The following is a 25949-nucleotide window of genomic DNA, read 5'->3' on the forward strand; positions in this document are numbered from 1 at the left end:
TCTCTGCTCTCCTATACATCACACTATATGTGAGTACCATATGATCAAGTACAAGCACACAACTTTGTGTGTGTGACCTGTCTCACTGGCACCAGAGAAGCTCCATTCGACCCAGAAATGCTACCGGCAAGATTCCCTTTGTCTTCCACCTGACTTCCCTCTTCTTTCTTTCCCCTGACATTTGTTTTCTTCTACATTCTTCTTCTCCTGTTGTATGTCTATCTCTTGTTCTCTCGTCTTTTCCATACTTCTGTCCACAAGCTCTTCCAATCTCATCATCTCGTCTTCTTTCCTGCCATCTTACTCTGTTTTTCTTTCAATATATCACTTTCTATCTGTCACTCTCTCTCTAAATCTATTCTTCCTCTTTAGCTCTTTGCATTCTTCATCCGTCACTCATCTTAGTCTTCCCTGTATCTATCGTTTTCTCCGTATCACTCCCCTTTACTCTCAATCTCTCTCCTGTTCCGTCTCTACGCTTTCCTAGCTAATCCTCACGCCCAACATTTTTTTCTTTGATCAGTTCTCCCTCTATCAATCTCTTCTACATCTCCCCCGTCTCTTGTTCCGTCCCAGCATCTCTCTCTTATGTTTCTACGGTTAGCTTCTCTCCATATCTTGCTCAATCTGTGCGCGTTACATGTGCTGTAATAATCAAATTACACCATGCACTTTTCAGATTTTTGCAGCTGTAATGAAAACTCTTCTTCATCCGACTGACTTCTTCTCTAAGGCACACATCACCCAGTCTCTGGTGTGGTGTGGTGTGGGGTGTTATTTGGCTGATTTCCCTCTCTCTTCTTCTAAGACCTTCTTCACTCTAATCAATCACTCTGACCCAGATAAAAGCTGATAAAGCCAAGTTTAAAGCCGAGCTGCTTTGATGCTCTGACCCATTTAACGCCACTTGTGTCCCTACAGAGGACACACTGCTTTCTTTGTTGGCCTGAGATGGACGGCGGGGGAAATAACACGGGTGTCATGACCTGTGTGCTGCGGAAAAAGTAGATATGGATGGGAAAGGGGATTTGGCCATTGAATGATTGATACTTTGCTGTTCGGCTGAATTACATCACCGTGATAGTTTTGACAGCATCGGAGCAGTCGGCAACATCTGGGGAAATACTTTATTTAACTCCTGAGAGATGCTGTAACATTCCCACAATACCTGCCTGTGTTTCAGGTTACCTTTTTGAAAAAGTTAAATTTATGATCTCATTCTGGCATTGACAGCATTTTTTTTTGTTTTTTAGTATAACTGACAGAAATACTCTTTTTTTTCTCTGGAGCATCCTTGTGCATTTCATGTGTAAATATGTGAATAGAAAGTATAAGAAATAAATGACTCCAGGAACTCATTTGTTAAGGGCATGAAGAAAATTGTTTTGTAACTATTTTGATAATCTATTAATTGATTTGGTCATTTTTCAAATAAAAAGCCAAATATTCTCTAGCTTCAGCTTCTCAAATGAGAGGAACAGCTGCTTTTCTTTGTTCATATATGACACTAAATTGAGAATCTTTTGGTTTTGAACTGTTGGTCGGACAAAACAAGCAAACTGAAGACATCACCGTGGGCTTGGAGAAACAATAAATGGCATTTACGTCACTATTTTCTAAGTGATTAATAGATTAATTGACGGATTAATCAGTAATGAAAAGAAGTACCGTTTCATTGCTACCATTTCTTTAATTAGATTTGTTCACCCTTTGAATTAGATTGATGTACTTTTGGCAGTCTAACCTATCCTGTGAATACGCTGAGCTTGTAAATAACTGGGCAAAAAGCAGCCGCGAGTTCAACGGGTTAATTGAGGCCTTAAATATAAACACCCTGGTTTTACCCTCAAATTGTCACACTAACTTTACAGCTCAGCTGACCTTCCATTAACCCTGAATCCCTCTCGGACTCTTTCTCTCTCCTCTACTCTGCTGCTGTGCTGAAGGACGTCACGTTTGCATGTACATAAAATCCACCCATGCTGCAAATGTCGCATACATGCACGCAGGAATAAACATAAAAGCTCGATGTAGGCACGGACATTAACACCCCCCTGCAGGCTAACCTGCATGTGAGTGAACGCCCTGTCTCAGCTTTCAGAAAAAAAAGAACACACACACAAACACGCTACACGCTAACTAATGCACACTGCAAAGTCTCCGGCTACCCTTGCCCCACATCCCTCAAGTCACTACAAACAATAGGCAGCACTTCCTGAAAGTCAGAAATAACAGGGAACAGTTTCCTTCAGCAGTAACTGGGGAATACTGTACGAGAGAGAGAGAGAGAGAGAGAGAGAGAGAGAGAGAGAGAGAGAGAGAGAGAGAGAGAGAAAAAAATAGTGTACACGCTACTGATACGACGAGTGGTTGTGTGTTACCTAACTTCCTGTGAAAACAGAAGTTTGTTTTGAAAGGACACTGTGCATATAATGAGCGTATATTGACACACCATCCCTGGTCCGTCTTAAAGTAACGCAAGAGGGGTACCGGTCGGTCTCCGATACCAAGGGGCACTGACCAAGCGGCGGTATTTGACGAGTTGGGAGTGAGAATGTGTTGCAACTGAGGTGGAAGAGTTTATGTATCGATGAAAGCAACTCCAACACGGCGCCCATTTATTCAGGCTTTCTTCAGCTTTGTGACGATGTAATGGATTTTAAATGGTTCATTTAGCCTCAAGAAGTAGGACAATTTCATCACCCCACAAGGTAACACTTTCTCCTTCAGTTTATCTAGAGTTTTCTTTGGACAACGACGACATGCACATTAGTGTCGGTTTTCTTGTCCATTAGACTTGAGATGAGGTCACACACATAAAACAGCTTTTTTATAGACTCTGGGGGAAGAAGTGACCACAATCTTTCCCAAACCTTAACTATATCATCGCCGTGACCACATATTGTAGAGAGAAGCAACTTTTAAAATCGTTGGCATTGGACGTTAACGGGGTTTTGTAGGATCGTCCAATATCAACGGTCATTTGTGGCGAGAGGGTTGGCCGCCGCACCACATCCAGCTCTCTTAAGATATCCACGTTTCTGACAACGTCATAGAGTCAAGTATGTAGGTGCATTATGGGAAGTTTTGTGCGAAAGCCAGAGAGAAAGAGAGCATAAACGTGTCCATTTTATATATGTATATGTGCCCAAGCAGACAGAGTGACCTTATCATCCTCAGTGGACTAACTCTAAATCACCATGCTATCAAACACACACAGAAAAAAAGAGAAAGAAACCTCTTGAATGACCTTCAAGGGAAACATGGGAATTACACACATGCAGAGCGGAGAGAAAAAAGAAAAAAAAGACAATGAAAGAAAAGAACGAGAAAAGAGAATTAGTGAGTGACATGCTGCATTTTTCTCTTCGCTCTCAAGTCACTGATTTTTTTTTCCAATTAAGGCTTTTATCTCCTCGACTGCCAGCCCTCCTACGAAGACCCGGCATGGTACAGTCCCCCTCTCCACTACCTCTCTTTGCTCTCCCTCAGTCCCATACTGTATAATTTACTTCCTTCTCTTTTCCGTGCCTTTTGTTCTCTGTTAATTCCTCCTGTTCTCTCTCTATCTAAGTGGAATACTTCAAGTTCAACCAACCAACCATCCAGCTTTGTATCCCTCCATCGGTCTACCTCTCCTTCTTTTAATCTCTCCATCTCTCAATTACTCCTTTGTGTTTAGTCACCTTGAGGCGATGTGGCCACAGCTGGAACACAAGCTCTTTTGGTCAACTTCTACTGCAGTCTATATGAACAAAGGAGCACCAGGACTCATGCTGGTAACACAGCAGCAACATACAGTACAACTGCTTGCCACAGTGTGAGCATCTAAAAATGAAGGTGTAATACTTTTTGTCTGGCAAGAGGACAGTGATGGGAGTTAATGGGAGATAAAATGTTGATATTTATTTATGTAGCTTACAGGCTCAGGAGCTTTTGTAAAACGATAGAGCATACACATATATATGCACACAACACTATTCCAGCCAATTAGCAACAGGAGGCGTTCATACTCGTTCAGGACAAATCTGGAGGGGGGTATTTGTTTGGGTATTGAATTCAAATATTAACGATCTTTCTCCAGAGTCGCTGACATACACTCGCTAACGTTACGCCGCTAGCACGGCTCACTAACGCCGCTCGTTTCCTCGTCATGATTCCACGTCAGTTCATGTCCGTACGCCCGTCCTTGCAGAATCCATAACCGAAGCGCCGCTAGCACTGTTTGGACGTTTAGGAATGAGGTGCGCTTAGCCAGAAATGGGTTAAACAGATGTGACATGGGAATTTAAAAAAAAAAAGGTGCATCTTAAAGATGATATGTAGTGATGTTTTCACTTTGCATCGATGATATTGGATCGGTGATCATTCAATAGATATATCGATCCAGATCGATGGATTGTAATACCGCTACTTCTTATGCATATCCTGTGCTCGCTATATATAGATTGAAATAGGACTGCATGATTGTTAGAGAGTGAGCAAAACAAAAACGTGTCCATCCATCCATCCATCCTTAAAAGGTCAAAGTCCTTCATTCATTTTGCTTATGATCACCTCATGAGCACACATGTCAGCCGGCCCTCTTTATTGTCCTCTTTGCCCCACCATTCCTCCTTCTATCCATCGCATATTCAGTCATGAGGCAAAGAGACGCGTACAACAGCACAGTCAAACCAGGGTTACACAGAAAGACACAAAAAATTCAGCGATGCTTTGTCTGTTTACACTAGTCCACGCCGTGATTCAAACCACAACCAAGCGAGAGCAGAAACAGCAGCAACCAAACAGAACAAAAACCTGCAGATTCACAAACCAGTTTACTCTTTTGTTTGTTCTGTCTGCAAATGTTATTATTTTATTTATTTTTTTTATGTATAAAACTTCAACCTCCAGTTCCATCCTTCAAATCCCCTCAACATCAAACTCTTCAAGCTTCATCATCTCCCTCACCATCCTTTCTTCCTCCATCCCTTCAATCAATCCCTCCCCCGAGCCTCACCTTCAGATGACAAAACCTCTCCCCTCCATTTCTACAAAGGGACCATTTCTCTCCCTCCTTCCACACTTCCTATTGCATCCCTCTGTAACTCTAACCATTCGCCCCTCCCTTCATCACATCTGACCTTGCCTCCTTCAAAGGTCAAACAGCTGGAATGGATCGATGGTTTTGGAGAGGACTGCAGCAGAGGAGAAGATAGAGACGAGAGGAGAAAGGAGGAGGAGGGGGGAGAGAAAAATGGAGAGAGAGAGGGAGTGAAGGCTTTGGTACGGAGGAGGGAGAGGGCGATGAGAGGGGGAGGATAGGAGGAGGAGGAGGAGGAGGAGATGGGCAGAGGGGAGATTTGAAAGAGAGGAGGGAGACGGGATAAAGAAATCCTTGCATCAGCATTCCTCTGGGTCTCTGTGGGAGCAGCAGGAGAGAAGGTGATAATAAATAGGGAGAGAGGGATGGAGGGAGGAAGGGAGGAGGAGGAGTTGGTCTGTGAGGGAGGGATGGGAGAAAAGGAGAATAGGACAGAGAAAATTAAGGACAGAGGGAACACCTCCCTTCTCCTTGTTCCACTTAATTGCGTTGATTGTCTCTTTACCCACAGGGTGGTAAACAATTCAGTTGTGTGTGTATTGTGTGTTGGGGGGAATTTATGTGTGTTTTGGTCACAGTGTCCTAAATATAGAGATACTCATGCAGAAAATATGTTAATATACCAACACATAGCTCCACACATGGCTAACACTGCATACTGACAACATAAAAAACAATCCCTGTGTTCAAATCTGAGACAATTACGTTGCTGTAGACTAATGCTTCGTTCACACTACGAGAGACAAAAGCAACAAAATAGCCAGCGTGAACCAGCTACGTTGTCCGCGACTATGCGTTGAAGTGTTGCTCAAGCACTCGTTGACGTGGCACGTCGTGCCCATCACGCAGTGACAAGGGATTGGCGTTAGTATGAAGCTTCGTGTCACCAGCTTCCATTGAAAATGACTTGTATCCTGATGCTGTGTCGCTCGTAGTGTGAACACAGCTCAACACTTAATTAACTTACAGCATGTCTATATGGAAAGCCACCGTCGTCCATCTTCTGGCGAAACAGATAGGCATTCATTTCTTTTTTTAAATCCAGCTGTCTACAGAGGCTGCATAACAGCTGGCGTTTTCCTTATATGCACGTAAACAAGACCTGGAGCGCATTTTTTACGCTTTTTAAGTTTTACACGCGTAACTACAGCGATTGTTTGTTGGGCTCTGACCACAGCCAAATCGCTGATGACCTATACTTGACACTGTGCCTGAAGGCATCATGTGTATACACAGATGCAGGACTGAAGCTGATGCTAACGTGCTGCTCAGCTATGCCTCCTGTACACATACAGTGTTATAATTCCGAGCTAAGCATGTTTTGTATACAATGATGCTTCTTTTTTGTTGACCACTTAATAAACATTATTTGGCAAAATGTATATTTCTGTTTAATTCGTGCTACTAGGTTGCCCGGTCATACCGGCATTTACAAGGGCAAAAAATGACTGATGAAAATCAGTTCATCTGTAGATAAAACAGCTGCTGCGTATAACGTAGTTTCTAATTGAGATTATTGGAGCAGTTTCTCTTTCAGTTTTTGTACATAAAGCATTAAGATCGTTAGGTTTGCAGAGAGTGATCCCTCTCCAGTTCCCAGTAAAGTAACGACAGCCTGCAGCAGCAGAATAAAGGTCTAGCCGTACGCCGCATAGCTCTGCTTTGTAAAGAATATCGATATCAGTTCAGACTGAAGCCTGCAGCCGCCACCAGGACACAATCAATAATTCATACACCTCCTTTACACCTGTGAATCACCAAAGCCCTCATTGTCTGTGTGCTCTTCTGTCTCTCTGCCTTTTTGTTTGTTTGTGTATTTAACACATATTTCATTATCGTGTCTCCATCCATGTTTTTCTTTTCTCTCCGGGCCGTACTTGAATCCTAATGTTCATGCTGTACGATCAAAGATGAGACACAGATGAGTGAGACAGTCCTGTGTGGATGAGCACACATGCGCAAACACGGTTCTCTGAATCGTATCAGCTATGTGAAGAATCCCCTTCACTGAAGGGTTAGCGTAACTCAACACAACAGACCCAAACACAGCTTATGAAACTATGCTGGTCAGTTATGTGGTCAGTCAACAGACAGAGTGATTCAAGGCTTGGATTGACACTGAATCATCAGTAGCTACAAAAGATGAGCAACTGTGATAGAAAATATCTGCTTCTTTGATTGAAAAGTCAAAGAAAGCCCAGATATGTAAAAACTTAAGAAGAGAAGTCAGCTACAACTCCCAAAGAGCATTTTGTTAAGAAACATCAAAGCACCGTCAAGCTTAAAATTCTGTTGCATCTACTGCTAACAGCAAGCGCACGTTAACGATTGCACTTCATTTCATTCAGCAGTTTAAATCCCAACAGCAACGACAATGTGTTCAGAATTCGCTATAGCTCTGATTCACTCTCAGGGTCTAAAATGAACACCGGGAAGCACCAAATGCGGGTAGATTTTCCGTTTGGCGAGTAATTCTCAAAAGATCTACCACACTGGCAGGTATACGTTTGTACCAAAATAGTCATGTCTGTGTAGTCTGTTCCACTGAGAGTCTGTACCGCCTTTTGTTGTCATTTGCAGGCTTTACTGGAGAATTTAAACCATGAAGTACAACACTGAGGTTAATGCATCAATTATTAAACACTCATTAAAAGAGCCGCGTGGTTGAAGGAGGAAGTGAAGTAGCTGCAATGTCATTAATTCGGTCACTACCCAAAAGCTCATGACTATAGGTGACAGTTGGAAAGAATATTCAATGATAAATTTAATTTTCACCAATCTGCTTCACACTCCAATTTACAATCATTAATGAACAGGAAAGTCAACAAAGTAACCAGTTACTGTAGCTTAGGCAAATAAACTGCCTATTTACTCACTGGCCGAGTTTAATACCACAGGCAGACGTGGATCCCACCCATTGAGAAGTGTAAAAGTATATACGCTTCATTATGAAACTGTGGCGGGCCTAGGCGATTAATGGGAAACACTTGATTGGTCATGAAAAATGAGAACCATGTGAGTTTTCCTTTTGTATTATGCAGCAAAAAAGTAGGAGCATGACGTGTTTGAGTTAATTCGACGTCATCGTACGATGTGACCATTGCTCATGCTCACGTCACATTTCGAAAACCACATATCGTGCAGCTCTAATCGGGACACATTGAGTGTCCCTCCCAGCCATCTTCCCATCCATCCACAAACAGTGAACTGGCAATTGTTTCGAGAGAACACACAGTCCAGCCAGACCGGAGCAGACAGACCCAGATCTCCTGCCAGGCAAGCCAGCCATCCATTCAACCCTGACCCACATCAGGGACCTGGTCCTGGGCCAAGGCCATGAGCATCAGCCCATCAGACACTGAGGGAAAGAGACAATGAGCAGAAGCAAGAGAGAGAGAGAGAGAGAAAAGGGTGGAAAGATGGGGCCTCGTTTCATGCTTTTTCTTTTATACTTTTCACTCAGATGAGATAGCGGAGAGGTCAACCTTGCTGAACTCAAGACTGTGAACAACATCACTGTATTTTTATTTACTTTCCTTTCAAAAGGAGTGCAATGCCAACTCCGTTTTGTTTATTTTCGCTTCAGCTGGCCCTGACATCAAATCGTATTCTCACTTTTCATTGCAGTGCATTATTGGCTACACTTGGTAAAACAAAAAAGTCCCTGGAGTGGCAGCAGAGTGGCAGAAATGAAGTCAACACTAGATGAGAGCAGAGACGAGCTCTCTTGAGGCTCACAGGCAAACTGAGCACAGTAAACATTGTTTTCTTCAAAAGGCCAAAAGGACGACGGGCTAAAAAAGGATCTGCCTGAACCTCAGTGTTTAGCTGAAATTTCCAGGTTGGTCCAAAACTAAAGTAGACACTTTCATCTGAAGTTAGACCATAGCAATCTTCGCCATAAAAAAAGAGTTTACTGAACAGCACAGCAGTGAATTAGACGTTGGCTACTGCTGCTAAGACAACACAACTAAATGCTGTTATTGTGAGGAATATGACAGCTAACTGGGACACTGGGAAACTCCCTAAATCCTCAAAAACAAGATACTGTACCAACCACCTCTGCATCAAGAGAAGCAGCCTTCCAGCCACATCAAATAATTCACACATTTATTAACAGCCATGCTCACAAACAGCCCTGCTGAACCCAGTATGGCCTCTCCCGGCTCCACACAGCACAGTTATGAGATTTAGATCCTACCTTGTCAATCTCCTGCTGCAGGACCTGTTTGGCGACCTCCAGGTCCTGCAGTCGGACCCTCAGCTCCTCGTTCTCCTGCTCCAGACGACTCCTCTTCTTTTCCACGCTGTCCAGCTGGCTGTGGAGACGGATGGACACGTCCTTCGCCACCTGAGAGGGTAAAGAGGGAGGGATGGAGGAACATTTAGCTCAGTGTGACTTACAATCATTCGTGTCAACTGCGTGGATGAAAAAATTAATATCCTGCAAAACGCTTTACATATAGCATGTGAGCAAATAGAAACTAATGAGAGAATATTTCATTTGGTTTCACATATTCAAATGTAAGTGGGTTTAAGAGGAATACTTCACTCACAAAATGACCATTTGTATATCAAGTACTGCGTGTTACCTTGAAATCTTGAAGAAAACTTGCATGCATTTATTCAGTCATATGCTCAGTACCTCCAAAATACATGCATTTTCATCAAAGACGGTAGTGGCAGAAGTGAAATAGTAAGGTTTTAGCAAAGATGCATGTGTTTGGTAAGTAGTGAGCATACAACTGAATAAATTAGACTTGGATTTTACCGCACGAGTTGTTTGAGAGTTTGTAAACGGAAGTTTTGATATAGTTTTGCTGTCGTTAAACCTGGCCTCTATTTACTTCAATTCATCAAACGATTTATTCTGTTTTTGGATTCTCTGTTCACCGTGGAGGCATGCAAGAAAAACTAAGTTTTTTTCAAAAATTCAAGGTAACACGGGGTGAATAATTACATAATAATACAAATGGTCATTTTAAGGGTGAAGTATTCCTTTAATCTTTTGTTTTAGGTACTATGTAGTAAGTTGGAATGTCAAAAATACAAAAAAATGTTTTTAATTAAAGGAATAGCTGCATAAAAAACACAAAAAGACATACTTAATAAATGAAAAAAAAAACACTCTTGCAAACACTGGCCTAAACTGAAACACTATTCACAAAAAAACACATATGACTCATATTTCCCCCAAAATAAAGTACATAAGGTGGAGTTGTGGGTGAATTTCCAAAACCAAATTTTAATTTGCCAGAGTTGACTACTATAACCTTGACATGGTACGGCAACTTCAGTGCAAAGAGGAAAAACAACTCTCCATGATTGTTAGTATTGCAGGGCAGATGATTGACAAGTGACAGAAACAACTCTGCAATATATTTGACAGCGCTGTACACAGGAAGGCTAAACATATAACTACAGATACCTCACATCCACTAAACTCAGAGTTTGAGCTGCTCCCGTCTGGTCATCGATTTAGGGTCCAAAGGGTCAGCCGGAACATTTATAAGAAGTCTTCGAACTCAGAATGACTGCATCAGGGAGCACTTCTTATTTTGTAAGATGTGCTCTCTTTTATTATTTATATGACCTGCTGCTACCTGCCCATTGCACTATTATATATACTGTTTATTTAAGTCAGTCAGTCTGTCTGTCTGTCTGTATATTTCCCCCAAAATAAAGTAGATAAGGTGGAGTTGTGAGTGATTTTCAGTAACCAGATCTTAATCTGCCAGAGCCGACTACAATAACCTTGAAACTGTCATCAGGGGATTTTGCTTGGAAGATTACTATTCATGTTACTAATCTCTGTTCAGGTAAAAGAGATGGAGCTTTGGCTCTATTTCATTTCATTTTCAAGCATCAGATATGTTCTAGGAGCGCTGCCAGTGCAAACGGGGACCAGTTAAATGCTGGTTATTTTAACTGAGTCTACACAGTGTGTCATCTCTATCAACAAGGACTTTTCATCTTTTTAATCTAATAAAGCCAAAAAGATAATTAACGCCACCCTGGCAGGAAGTGATCTTTTACACATAATGTGATCTTATGAACGTCTAATTGTCTCCCCCCCCGAGGGGATTTATTCATTAAAAGTTCCTAATGTCAAACAGTCAAACTGGGACAAAGTCAACTCCCTGGTGTCTGATATGAAAACAGCACAACAGGAAACAAAAAGCAACAATAAACTATAATTACCGCCTCACGGTTGTATCCCTCCGCTAACCAGTCAAGTTGCAGTTTACATCCATGTCTTTCCAAAATGGCATCGCTACATCACTTAAGCCGATTGGACATTTGTGTGAAATTGTTATAATTAGCATATGAATTCTTGAGTCATGGTCCATAACGTGTTTTTTGAGGTCATAGTGACCTTTGACCACCAAAATCTAATCAGTTTATCCTTGAGATCAAGTTAATGTTTGTGCCAGATGTAATGAAATTCCCTCAAGGCATTTTTTGGTTATCAAAAAAAACATGAATATAAAAAGGATAAAAAAAAAAGTGCAGAAAAAAAGAGGTAATTTGCTTTAATAAATGTCAATTTAAACTTCAAAATGACTGCTCCATTGAAACTCACTATGAGGGCTTTTATTCTAAAATGCATTAGATTTGATGAAATGAAACTTTAATGATTCCCATCGGGAGCTGAGTAAAAGGATATATCCAGTTTTAGAGAAAAAGACCTGTGTTAAATCAATCACTCAATAGCTCATAAATGTACTTAGCCTCCATTAACCTCAACACTGATTTAATCTAGTGGGAGGAGGTCTTTAGTATCTGATGATTTCACCGTTTTGTGTTGATAGAATTGACTTTTATGTTAAAAAGTAGTGAGAGTGGGCCTTATTCATTTATTATTCACCATCATTTTATAATATATTGTGTACTTTGATTTGGTCCAACCTCAAAAAGGAGGTAAGAACACACACAAAGTGGTGACAACACAGAGCCACATTATCCTGTCGTAGTACAGCTCTGCACTAAAGGCCTGCCAGCTGCTTTCATTTGATTATATGGAAACAAGGTGAGAAGTCGGTCAGTTCAAAGCGCAGCATCATTTGGTGACAATATCACCTGGTAAGATCTGTGCCCAGATGACTTTAACTATGTGGTGCAGTAACACAATTGCAAAGTGCCAACTTTTATATACACTTTGACAATATAAAAATCAAGTTTGCATCTAGACTACATCTAATGTATGTTATTTTATTAATATGTAACTATTATATATAATATAGTATGTTCTGTTTGCAGTCTATTTTGGTGAGGAAAAACTGGCACGGCCATTTTCAAAGGGGTCCCTTGACCTCTGACCTCCAGATATGTGAATGAAAATAGGTTTTATGGGTCCCCATTAGTCTCCCCTTGACATGCCCACTTTATGATAATCACATGCAGTTTGGGGCAAGTCATAGTCCAGTCAGCACACTGACACACTGACAGCTGTTGTTGCCTGTTGGGCTGCAGTTTGCCATCTTATGATTGGAGCATTTTTTTTATGCTTAATGCAGTACCTGTGAGGGTTTCTGGACAATATTTGTCATTGTTTTGTGTTGTTAATTGATTTCCAATAATAAATATACACATACATTTACATAAAACAAGCATATTTGTCCACTCCCATGTTGATAAGAGTATTAAATACTTGACAAATCTCCCTTTAAGGCACATTTTGAACAGATAAAAAATGTGTGATTAATTTGCGATTAATCACGATTAAATATTTTAATCAATTGCCAGCCCTAATATGTGTGTGTGTGTGTGTGTGTGCGTGCGCGTATGTGAGGTTGTTCACACTTGCACTGCTCATCTGCAATATCTCTCTGAACACAATTTGTAATTGTTAGCACTTACTGTGAGTCTGTGTGCATGTGTGTGTGTGCATGTGTGTGTGTGCGTGTGTGTGTGTGTGTGTGTTTGAACCAGAGCCAGTGTGCAGCTGAATCCCACAATGCCCCTCTGTACTGCCCACTCTCACTCTACCCAACGGCTCCCTGAGCTCCACCACACGCCAATTCATGTTTTAATGTGTGCAGACTGTGTATTTCTTCTTCTCTGTACACCTCCTGTATTTCTCTCTGTCATTCAGTTTTTCTCTGGTTTCAATAGTTCCTAATGGTTCCCTTTGTACTGGTAAAATGCCGTCTCTTTCTCTTTTGTAATTTTTTCCGTTTCACCACTTTCCATCTAATTCTCCATTTTATTCAACTGTCACACATCTTCTGATAATTTCTTACCTGTTTTAGGTTATTATACTCTAATTTTCAATAAAATCACTCTCTGCCATTAGTGGTTCAACCTAAATCCAGTTCATGACAGCCTTTCCATCCTTCCTAATGCTAACAGTAAATATGAATGCTGAGTATGCAGTATTTTGGCAATTAGCATAGAACAAATTAACATGCTGTACGGGAAGTATAAAAAAAAATGGCCATCAAGCTGTAACTTTCACACTCTACTGCCGACTTCAAATTTGAAAAATTAAAAACCTCAGCCAAGATGTTTATCCGAGGACTTATTTATTAATTTAAGGGTTTTCCAAGCTGTCACTGGAGCCTTCACACCAACGTCTACGATATTTCATCTTTTTTCCAGCAGCTCCTTCTCTTCATATTGTGCATTGAATTGAACTTTGAACTTTAAGTTGTTGCTAAATGAGCAACTGAATTTAATTTTCAAAAATGGTATTGATTGTGTTTTTTTTGCATTTCAGTATCATCTTTATGAATTAATTAAGACCATGCAGCAACAAAAAAAAAATGCAAATGTGAAAACTCAATAGATTTTCTTAATAAACTTACAGCGAGTTCTTTTGCGATGGTTGTGTAATTTGTGACTGTGGCCACTATACCAACTGTACTGCTTAGTGCTGTGTAGTTCCTGGGGGCTTAATCACATGGGACATAGAGTCCATCAACAGAACATCAAAGGAAGATGTCAAAGTCCCGCCCACAGTGACGGATTGGCAGGTTATCTCTGGGGGGATGCGGCGCAGAAACACGACAGCAGCGAGAACTGAGCAATAAATATGGAGATGAAATATGAAAATGGATCTTGCAGATTATCATTATAACCAAAAGGTTTTGCATATCAATTTTGCTCCCTCGGTCTCTCTGATGCAGATCAACAGAACACGTCAACATCAGCGTTTGTGTATTAAGACACAGAGGAGTTCTTTATGTGGAGCTTTACGTGGATCGAATCGGCAGAAAACGTGATTGATTAACACCGTGCTTAATTTTGATCGGTGCATCAATATTGGAAAGAGAAAACAGCTTTTATTGATGGCATGTTTTCACCACTGCAGGTTTATGGGTCTTCATCTCCCTTTCTCCACCTCCTCCTCCTCCTCCTCCTCCTCCTCCTCAACACTCCTTTGTCAGCCGTTGACTCCTAATAAATGCTGTATTGTTCTTCTATTTTAAAGGGAAGCGTGTAGGAATTTAACGCCATTGAAGCTGTGGTTTTACCCAGCAACAGAGCTATAGGATGTAATTAGCATTCAGTCAGGGTGCTGCCGAGCTGGGAAAGTGCATGTGTGAATGTGTGTGTGTACATGTGTGTACGTATTAAAGAGTGTGTGTGTGTGTGTGTGACAGAGAGAGTATGGAGTCAGGAGAGTAGGAAAAAACCTCCAGAAGCAGAGAGAGCGAGGCAAGAACAAAACACACAACACACACTCACACTGGCCACAGGGCAAACAGCAATATCGTTCAACAAGTGGCAGTTAGTCATCAAATAGGTCTCTCTCGTGTACACTACACTGTGTGTGATTTGTGTGTTTGATGGTGTTCAACGGCGAGTCTCGAGTCTTATTAAGCTGGTTTGCACACACACACACACACACACACACTTTACTGGCTGCATGTAAAACATCTCTGATAAAATCTACAGGGAGGGAAGCTGTTAAACTGATGGCCGTTATGGAAACACCACAGCTGTGTGTGTGTGTGTGTGCACTTCTACTTGTCTTTGCAAGGATCAATTTCCGTTTTGAACTTAAAATAAAAGGGCGTTTTGTGCGGTCACCATTTCCTCAAAAAAGGCTATTTCGTCACTGTTCGCATCAACTTTATATTCAGGTTTTGTTAAGGTAAAGGTTGGGGTGCAACATGGGAAGGCATGGCATTATGTCAATGAAAGTCTTCACAAGAAGATATAAGAAGATTATTATAAAAACAGAAAAATACGTTTAAAAAAACAGAAATATATATAGGAGTTTACCCTTTCAGTTTTTACATTTTCTGAATAATAGAATTTAATTTAATGGAATTTCCTAAAACATCAGAGCATTGGAAAGTTGTCCTCTAGATTTAAACTCCTCTGTTTAGGAGCAGCAGCAGTTCTACAGCACCTGGGTACACCTCCAGTGTTGCCCCCGAGCATTGACAGAAGAGCTACTGAAACATTCATGTCTTTTGGTGTGGGAGGAAACATGTAAACCTGAGAGAGGCTTCAGTCGGCTCTGACAGGGTTTGAAATCAGGACCTTCCTGCTCTGAGGCGACAGTAACAAACACAGAGACACTCTGCTTAAAATGAATTTATCACACCACTTTGCCCATAAAAGACAAGCTCAGCAGTCCGTTGTTGTTTTAAAATGTCATTTGTGAAAGCGTCTTGAGTGACTTCCCCATGGTCGTGTCTTTTTTTAACTTTACCAAGAACATTAACATCTTTGTTGTTGAATACATGCTGGAACCACAATTTTATTTACGGGGGCTCTTTCACTTTGCTTTTTTGTCTATCTCAGTGTATTTTAGCCATTCTGTTGTCAAGTAAAATAAAAACATAACCATTTATACTGATGCTAAATCTGACAGAAACACTCCTTCAATCTGTAGTTTTATTTGCATCAGCACTCTACAGTCCTGCGTGATGTTTATCAAATCACAGACTCATGTTGGGGAACGATGACTCCACTGAAACTGAAAGGCGTCTGAGGCCTGACAGTCGACCTTGGAGGTGACTTGATTGTTTTTTTTTTAATGAGCTATGAAATGTGCTTACAAAGTGCAGCTCCCTGTAGAATTATTGACTGCCTGCTGTTTAGCTGAACCCCTCTGTTAATCACAGAGGAGAGTCCTGCAGAGTCAGCTCGTAGTTGTGCGGACAGAAAAGAAGTGTTTTGAGTGAATATTTCATAATCACACTACTGGTTTTTAAATAGCTGATAAACCAAAATAGACTGCTGCTCTGTCTCCATCTGGTTTCATTGCACTTTTTGTTGCAACACATCGATAACAAATCAACAAAGTCATATTTCGTAATAGGGCTGGGGTGATATGGCTATAATCTTCTATCCCGATACAGCTAATTTCATACCTCGATAAGGATATCAATCACAATATAGATATAGATTTCTGGTAATTTAATAAATAAACGGTCTATTTGAAATAACCACATGGTAAAGTCTAACTTTGTATACTCCTGTGTGAATTAAACACTTGACAAATGAAAAGGGCTAAATATTTTCTCATTTTATAAAGAACTTGCAAAATGAACAGGACAGTTTCGAGTGAAATGATAGAAATAAAATAAGTTTGTTTACATTCGGTGTCATTGCAATGTACAAGTAATGGACATGAAGTGTCATAGCGTTAAACATTCATACCAATTGAAAATGTGGCGCTATACATTTCATTATTATCTGTGTTATCTAGGGGCGTGTTTAGATACGAGCTCTTCTAGTTTTGACCGTTCGCTCCAGCTTTGCTCTCACGTGCAAGGATCAAAACGTAAAGCATCGTCCAAATGATATATAAATTGCCTTAACGCAGTTCGGCCACTGTTTTTTTCGACATCACGATAGAAACAATATAGAAAAATGTGAACGATTTTTATATTGTTTTTTCTATTTTGTAAGATAAAGACCCAGTAACTTCTGTGCAGTGGGGAAATCAGTTTCTCACATCTTTTACTTTCGTATTAGAACAATTCAAAAATACTCCTGGTTATAGCGCCAAGTTTATAATTTCTATTGTGTAACGCTATGTAGTTTAACCTATTGCAACATGTTGCATTTACAGTCTTTATCTGCAAAGCATCAAAATGCCACCATAAGATAAATGCAGTAGGTTATAAAGTATGATATTTTCCTTTAAAACGTAGTACGATAGAAGCATAAAGCTGGAAAAAATGGAAATATTCAAAGTACAAATATCTCAAAATTATACTGGAGTAAATCTACATGGTTACTTTCCACCTCTGCTTCTGTAACATCCTTTAAAGTTCTACATCTGAAGATGCTGAACTCCTGGGAATCATGATTACGATGTGCCTCGCAGAGAGTGGTGGTTAACTAAAGAGATACGGCTGACACAACCTTATTCTGCTTATAAAATAACGAATGACAACTTGAAACACATTTCTGGTTCTCTTCTTCTCATCGACGCTGTGGATTTCCTGCAAAAGCCTCATATTGCATCAGTTCATCACTGCTGTTTTTGTGTGTGAGCACTGTCATCATTTCATAAGAAGAAATAGCTTTACAGCCCTGGAGCCCATGAAGACACTATAACTCATCACAATGTGTCAAACGCACACCAGCATCCATGCTATAGGCAGGTACAAACTATACTTCCATATCACTAATGTAGCTGCTCTCTTGCTCACAATTTATGATTTATGCTTTCCATATTCAAAGCTTGTCAGCTATAACATGGTGCATAGAGTGTTTATATATTTCATTCAAGTCTGCTCAAAAAGGATTTTGCATGAGGCGGTGAGTGGCTCTGAGGTAGCCTCTGGTGTTGATGTTAAGCGTTGATGCTGTTGACCTTTTTGACATTCGTCCAACATTCTGGCCTCTCAACACCCATTTAGAGGATGTTACATCACAAGTAATCTGCTTCGTGTCTATATATAAAGCCATTATGTGTGGAAGAGAGAGAGAGAGAGAGAGAGAGAGAGAGAGAGAGACAGTGGCGTGACAGCTGTTCTAGTACAGCCTGTGATCCATCTATCTCTGGATAAAGAGAGAAGAGAGCGAGATAGGGAGGGACGCAGGGCGCTGGAATGTGATGAATTCCTTCCCACAATCCTTGGCATGTCATTTGGCAGTTGGAAAAGTGTGTCTCACCTCCGATATCACCAACCATCATTCTGCCCATCCATCCGTTCATGCATACATACATACAGACATCAATCCAGTAGTGTACTTGATATCAAAGTAGTCGTAGTAGTATTTGCAGTAGTACATGATATGGCTAATGATTTTTCTCATTATCGATTTATCTGTCAATTATCTCTCTAATTTTTTAAGTGAAAAAAGTCAAACTTCTCTGATTCCAGCTTCTTAAATGTGAATATTTTCTGGTTTCTTTACTCCTCTAGGACAGTAAACGGAATATCTTTGAGTTGTGGACAAAACAAGAAATTTGAGGACGTCATCTTGGAAACATTGATCGATATTTTATACCATTTTATAGACCAAACAACTAATCGATTAATTGAAAAAATAATCGACAGATTAATCGACAATGAAAATAATCGTTATTTGCAGCCCTAAAACCAACAGATATTAAATATTCAAAGATATAAAACAAAGACTAGCAGCAAATGTATCACATTTGAGAGGTTGGAACCAGTGAATGTTTTGCAATTTTGCTTGATGAATGACTTAAAAGATACATTGATCGTCAAACTTGTCAATTTTCTATCGATTGACCCTTCAGCTTATCATTTGAGCACAATTGAACAGCGATTGTCCAATAGCTTAGCAAACATAACTAAGTGTGACAGGTCTGTCAAACTTCGGATCTCTCCCGTTCCAAAAGAGTGTGCATGGTGCTCTAATGAGAGACTCAATCACCAGTACAAATCATTTTTCACATTAACACTCTAATTTTCATTCTCATATGCAGTGAAATGCTGCACTGTAGAGCTCGTCTGTGGTAAAGTAGAATCGTGCTGCAACACTAGCAGACTGAAGTAGACAAAGCTGACCAAAGTACTGCAAAGAAAAGATCAGATTCCAATTGGCTATATTTTAGCCGATATCGATCTGTTAAAATATGTCTGGATTAGCCACGATACCAATACTTAGGATCGGCTTGGGGAGTCTCTGGTAGGTGGTGTCAAAACCAAAAAGAGCAAAGGTGTGAGTAATGGATTAACAGTGTGTTTATCTGCTCTCATGTAATAGCTAGTTCACACTACACGACTTTAGCCCTGATTTTCCGCTCCCTGACAGTTTTTGGAGATCCCCGACAAAAGGCCCAGATCAGAGACAAATTGGCGTTTGCTCGCACATCGGTGCTCGAGCGTCATGTGTGAACTGCTCAAAGACACAAGCTGAGAGCTCGCCGATGCCTCACAGATACATTCCAGATATCTAGCATGCTAAATATCTGGACCTGTCGGGGTCCTGTGTGTAACTTACGAGTTCTGCAGTGCTGTAAAAACTATGATGGGATAAATAATCAGTACATGTAGCAAAAGTAGTGGTACTGCTTTGAATCGTCCCATACTGACATGACACACACACACACACACACACACACACACACACACACACACACACACACACACACACACACACACACACACACACACACACACACACACACACACACACACACACACACACACACACACACACACACACACACACACACACACACACACAGTGGAAACCACAGTCCCTAATGGGAACAGGGATGTACTGTAATGATTGATACTCGCATGGAAACTCTACTTCCTACAGTGAGTGCATGACACATGGTGCAAGAGTGGGGGTTGAGGGGTGTGTGTGTGTGTGTGTGTGTGTGTGTGTGTGTGTGTGTGTGAGAGAGAGAGAGAGAGAGATGCAAGAGGAACACTTTACTGGAGCTCATACAGTACAAGAACTAAACTGAATCCAATTTTGTCTCTCACGCACACACACACACACACACACACGCAGGCACACACACTGCACATAACCTAACATATGGAGATGAGGCCGGGAGCTGGCCCTTTTCCGATATAATGTACCGGATACGGCTGCTTCCCAGCACTAATCTAATGACAGTGTGTTTGTGAGCGCCAGTGCTTCTATTTTTGTGAGGACCAAATTTGACTTTAAGACCTTGAGATTGAGGACATTTTTGGAAAGCGATTCTCACTTCTTAAAAATGCATTTGCCTTTTTGAAAGTTAAGACTTGGGTTTAGACATGCAGTTGTGGAGGTTCGGGGTTAGGGGCCGGTCACGTACCACATATTCTGCACCCTCACATCCATTATTGTCAATGTAGACGTGAGGAAGGCGCGCTCAAAAGCAAGAGGGACGCCGCAATGCCTATTTTTCAGGGTTCGACGGCTGCGCCCCGAGATAAAAAGTAATTCATTTTTTGGAACGCAACATCGCACACTGCATGTCATGTGACGAGAAACAACCAATCACAGCTGGCAGATATCTTTTCTTTCTTCTGTTAATATCTGGAGTATATGGAGAAGAAGTTATTGTTTTTAGTACAGGGCTACCCAGAGCTTTATGATCTGTCCCACGGACTATTTTACTTGCTTCATCCTTTCCGTCCAAGAACATCACAACATCCTGTTGAAAGATCAGACAGAGAAATCGAGCAGTAGAGCTGCTGTGAGGGATTAATGGTGCTGGAAATCCATCTATCTTTGTTTTGACTGAGTTTAGTTTACTCAGTGAGGCTTACTGCTAATTTACCGCAACTTCATCATCACCGTAGCGCGCAGGTTTTGGTTGCTTAGTAACGGCAGGCGCCACAGGAGCACAACCTCCCAAGCACCTTAGATAAAAGGAGGAAAGCGGCACGGCTGACATTTTCCACGCGTTTTAAGATGCAACATGTGAACGGCCTCTTCGACGCTACTGAATATATTATCTCAATTAGGGTCCTCACAACTATAGCAGTATATGCTATGTGTCTGTGAGGGAGTGAGAGAGGTAGGATGACTCTTCAGTGTGTGATGAAGCCCATAATATCATCTACAGGAAGCACAGACACACTACACTCGGAGGTAGCAAAGGAATATGAAGTATGGAGGTGATATGGTCATAAGAAGTAGTGCTGTGAAAAAACAATGAATGAAAGAAAGAAGTGAGAAAGGATAGAAATATAAATGAGGGTGGGTGGAAAAAACTCCCTCAAATAATTAGATTTACTGTACAGCATATGTGATGTTTACATTACCAACAGCACATACTGTACACTGGTGACACGGGTAGCAAAAGCATTACACATGGCACCATAAAGCTGTCCTGGTTTACAGCCACTGCTGTACTGGTCTGAGCTCTCTCCTTATTTGGGCAACCAGCTATGCAAAACACATCCTGGACCACTCTCTATACTGAAAGCACACAGATGAAACTGATATCTAACTTCTCATCTAACACCTGTTAGTGATACAAAAAAAAAGCATATTTTCCAAAATGTTGGATATGCTTTTAAAAGACCTGCTCACTCAAACTACAAGCTCACATATTTTCTCACATGAAAGACCCGGTTGAGATCTTAAGTGTCAGTTAGTTTATAGTCGGCCCTTCAAGGCAAATGCAAAACTGAATAATCTCGGGGGAGATACAGTGAAGAGCAACTGCTGGGTCGACATCATGAGAATCTTAACAACTATTTCCTCTGTGTGTGTGTGTGTGTGTGTGTGTGTGTGTGTGTGTGTCCAGATGTCTGTAGCCTGTGGGAATGAGAGAAGTGTGTGAGTGGGACAGGAAATGATGTCAGACATTCTCATGGAGATCCTGACAGCCGTACCACGCACACACACTCACAAAGTCACATGCACGCCGGCACACAAGATTTTTAAAACAACACAAATAAGAGCATGTGATGTAAGTACACACAAGCAGATGTTTTTGTCATTTAGTATATATGTGACAAACACACAATCTCTCTCTTTGTCCATTTCCCTCAGTTATCGTACTATCTTTTCTCCATCTGTCTTCATCACTCACACCATGCCCCCTTATTCTCCCTCGAGGAGCACTAAAGGTCACGTGGCCAAAAAGACAGAGAGAGGGAATAGCAGAATGAAGGACAAACAGGGTGTGAGAGAGTTCATGTGTGTGTGTTCCATTGCGCAAGTTCAAGTCTGTGTGTGTGCGAGCATTTGCCAATTTGTGTGTATTTGCATGCGAGTGAGTCATCACATCAAGGCCTTAAGGCATCAAAAGTAGTTAAGCCAATTTCTTTTGTAAAGCAGCTCAGTGTAGAGCAGCTCAGCAAGTTCAAGGTCAAGTTCTGGGGCTGCTGGGACTCAGGTCTTAGAGTGGATCATCGTTTAAAGGGCAGGTCCATTATTTGGGTTATTTTTAGCTTTTTTATATAATCACGTAGCTTTCCAGTGGTGTTCTTCATGTATTCAAATTCAAACATTAAAATTAAGGTCAAAGTATGTAATGTTATAGCATCAAAATGCAATTTTCACAAGCCCTTCTTCTCATGTGACCTGACCTTCTAGGTGTCTGCATGATACAGTATATATACATCCTTATGGTCAGTGTATTAACGTTACATACAGTAACTTACTGACCGATTGATGCAGCGGTAGACCAGCAACTCCCGTGTGTTGAGAGGTCAAATTACTGTTTTGTTAATGGAGTCTGGTGTGGTGGCTACGTAAACAGTGATATAATGGCTTATTTATAAGCTTATTGATAGCTTTGATAAGCTTACCTATGGCATGCTTTTTACAAGAGAAGAACGCAGATGGACCCGCCCTTTAATCACAAGGATTGTTTGTTTTTTACTTGGTGGGTTGAGCAGCATGCTGCCAGTGCAACACGTTAATTAGCTTTATATTCTGTGAGCTGATGATGATCGCTGGTGATGTTGACAAAAGTGACTTAAACTTGCTACGGAGGGTTGTGTGTTGAGTGTGTTGGTGCAAGCCCAAGCAAAGCCCAACTCAACCAGTTGCACTACATTACATTTATCATCACAACAACAAATAGTATGTGGGAGGCATATGGGAGGATTTCGATGCTGCTATTTTTAGTATTCATACTTGTGTTATTCTTGAGTTTAAGGACATTCAGACCGCTCAACTGTTTATAGACATTGTCTCTTTTTTTTTTACTGCTGGTTAAGTTATTTTCCAGTAGAGCTGAATCAGTGATGAGTCACAGAGGCAGGAGTGAGTGTCTGTTTTTATAAAGCTAATGATAAAGCCACGAGAATAAACAGAGGAGTGACTGTGAGAGGCCAGCAAAAGAGGAGCTTAACATAGGATTAATGAACACACACACACACACACACACACACATCATGGTGTAACTCGACCTGCTGTCTGAGTCTTTGGCTCTGGCAGCAAGACGACACAATCAGCCATGTGTTGTGAGAGAGGTCAGGTTTGTCTCCCTGCAGTGTATATTTTTTCAGTATCCTGTGTTTATGATCCCTCGTTGCTAATGTAGCCAGCAGATGCAGACTTTACTCGCTTTTTTTTCTAGGGCTGTCCTCGACCAAAGAAATTCTTAGTCGACTAGCACTCATACGATTAGTTGATTTAATCAAACGATCTGTGAAACTGAGTTTCTCCACCGAGAATGACACAAAAGCATCACTTTAAATCTTGTGTTTACCAGAGAAATACTTAGAAATACGTCATTCAGCATGAGAAGAGCCTTAAAAATGACTTATCAACTAAAGAAATCTTATTTGACTTAGACAAAAATGACTGATTATTCACCTAATCAACTAAGAGGGGGCAGCCCTATTTGTTTTCAAGCTTTGTCTTTCTATTTTTTCCATCATTTCTGACCTCCCTTATCCCAGCGCTACCATTGGCTACTAAAGATTTAAAATTGAAGTCCATTCAAATCAACTATTCCTTCTTGAATGACTTATTTTCCCCTCTTCTATTTCTGTTTATGTTAGTTTCTCTTTTTTGTATTCCTCCCTCCTTCATCCTCCTTCTCTGATTGGCCGATTTGAATTTTCAAAAAGTGACCAATCCCCCTTTTTTTCACCCTCAGAGACACAGGATGTACGCTCTTCCTTTTCCCTCCCTCCCTCCTTCCGTCCTTCCTTCCTTCCTTCCTTCCTTCCTTCTTCCAAAACAACCAGATGGTGAGACAGCAGCGGAGAGACAGACAGAAACAGCCGGCGGAAAGCCCTTTGAGAGTGACATCACAGTCTCACTCTCACACTCTCTCTCTTAGAGGGTATAAAGGCCTCATTGTATCCTCTATCACATGAAAAAATGTTGGCGGAACGCTTTGAATTTGACGGAGTGTATCCATAGTTCAGGGTCAGCATGACAGAAAAACACGCACAGAAGCTTTACCCTGCACTCAGTGTTGCTTGTGTACAACATGCCATTAACAGGGATTCCCGAAGTGATTGGGATGACTGGTGTTTATGCGTACTGTGAAGGACGCTTGTAAAAGAAAGCGTTGTCTATATGTACATTTACTGCATTTATGTGTGTGTGCGTGTGTGTGTGCGAAGTTGTGTGTATGTGAGGTCAATTGAGAGTCCTAATGTGGCGTTCAGTGTTTCTAAGCCAGAGTTAAGATTGGTCCATTTTATTTTAAACAGGGAAATTCCTTAAACAACTTAGAGGAAGTCTGACCTCACCACCGTCTCCTGACTTCAACGGTTTGAAGGAGAACGGTCATAAGAACGTTCTCGAAATACATAGAGACACCAACCAAAACAAAACACAGCATGTATGTAACGGCAATCAGCCATATTTAAGGTCCTTGAATCTTGGGCAACAGTGGTTAGGGTTTTTTTTCTCTGCTGTTTTTGACTAAAGTCTGGTCATGCCACCACCCATACATTAGACAGATTTTCCTATTAGATCATTTCCGCCAGCTTTGGAGCAAAATTGGAATAATAGAATCTATTCAATTTTTGCACAAGTGGATCCTCATCTACATACTGTAAAACTAAACTGCAGAATAAAAATATCTAGTTGAGAGTGGCCTTAAAAAGATTAAGAGAGCATATCTATATTTAAACATTTCCACACAAACTGGGTTTTGATTTCTGGAGGACAAAGACATTTAGTAGAAGCCTAATGAGCTTGCTGGCTTCATTTGTTGGAAACTAAGAGCGTTTTTTGGAGTAAAGACTATGCACTCCAAAATGAGTAAATTAGCTCACAGCAACATTATGACATATTATTCCATATATCTCACTTTCTCTATTTCCCATAGTATACTGTATCTACCGCATGAACACAGCTAATAACTGTGACTTCAGAACATCTTCCACACAGAGCTATTTAGCCATTTCAATCACTCTCTCTAAAACACACCAACTGTACGTTCCAATACCCATACTACCAAACCATTTAGTAAGCCAGAAAAATATTAAGTATGTCCCAATACCTAGTATGTCAAATGCACTGTGCCAAAAATACCAGGATGTCCTACTGCATCCGGTCGTATTTTGCAGAATGCAAGCCAGCATGCGCTTCTGCTATTCTGACCCACAATCCTCTGTGCAGTGGATATATGAGCAAGAGGGTCAAAGTTCAAGGTGCAATGTTACGATGATGTAGTGTGTCCCAATTGTGTGCATACTGCATGCAGCGCTACACACTATGTAAGTGCAGCTGCAGAATGCACTAAAAGTAAACACTTACTTTGACATCTTGCTCCAGCGTTCGTATCAGTTCCCCGTCCACCTGCCCTGTTTGGGCCACGCGGAGAGAGCGTCGCTCGGCCTTCCTCAGCCGGTACTGCAGGATGCGGCAGGTCTTATTTGCCTGAGAAACAGAAGCAGTGTGAGTGGATGATGTTACGTGTCATCTGTCTAAACTACTACTACTTTGCTCCACTTTATTATTGTGCCTTCAAGGAAAAATTTGCCTTGCAGCAGCTATTGCAATACAAAAGAATCAGACATACAGACATCCATGATGCAGCTGGCCT

The 25949-nt window shown here is 41.0% G+C and overlaps 1 protein-coding gene across 1 annotated transcript in view; it reads right to left on the minus strand.

Moving 5' to 3' along the window:
* The window catches only part of soga1 (suppressor of glucose, autophagy associated 1), a 104049-nt gene that overhangs the window by 69509 nt on the left and 8591 nt on the right, over nt 1-25949 (minus strand). The window contains exons 3-4 of the mRNA XM_037772417.1: nt 25661-25783; nt 9288-9437 (exon numbers count right to left, since the gene is read on the minus strand). Coding sequence (XP_037628345.1) covers nt 9288-9437; nt 25661-25783 — 273 coding nt within the window. The remainder of the gene's footprint in view (nt 1-9287; nt 9438-25660; nt 25784-25949) is intronic.

This window comes from Sebastes umbrosus, chromosome 6 (assembly GCF_015220745.1).
Source record: "Sebastes umbrosus isolate fSebUmb1 chromosome 6, fSebUmb1.pri, whole genome shotgun sequence".
NCBI lineage: Eukaryota > Metazoa > Chordata > Actinopteri > Perciformes > Sebastidae > Sebastes > Sebastes umbrosus.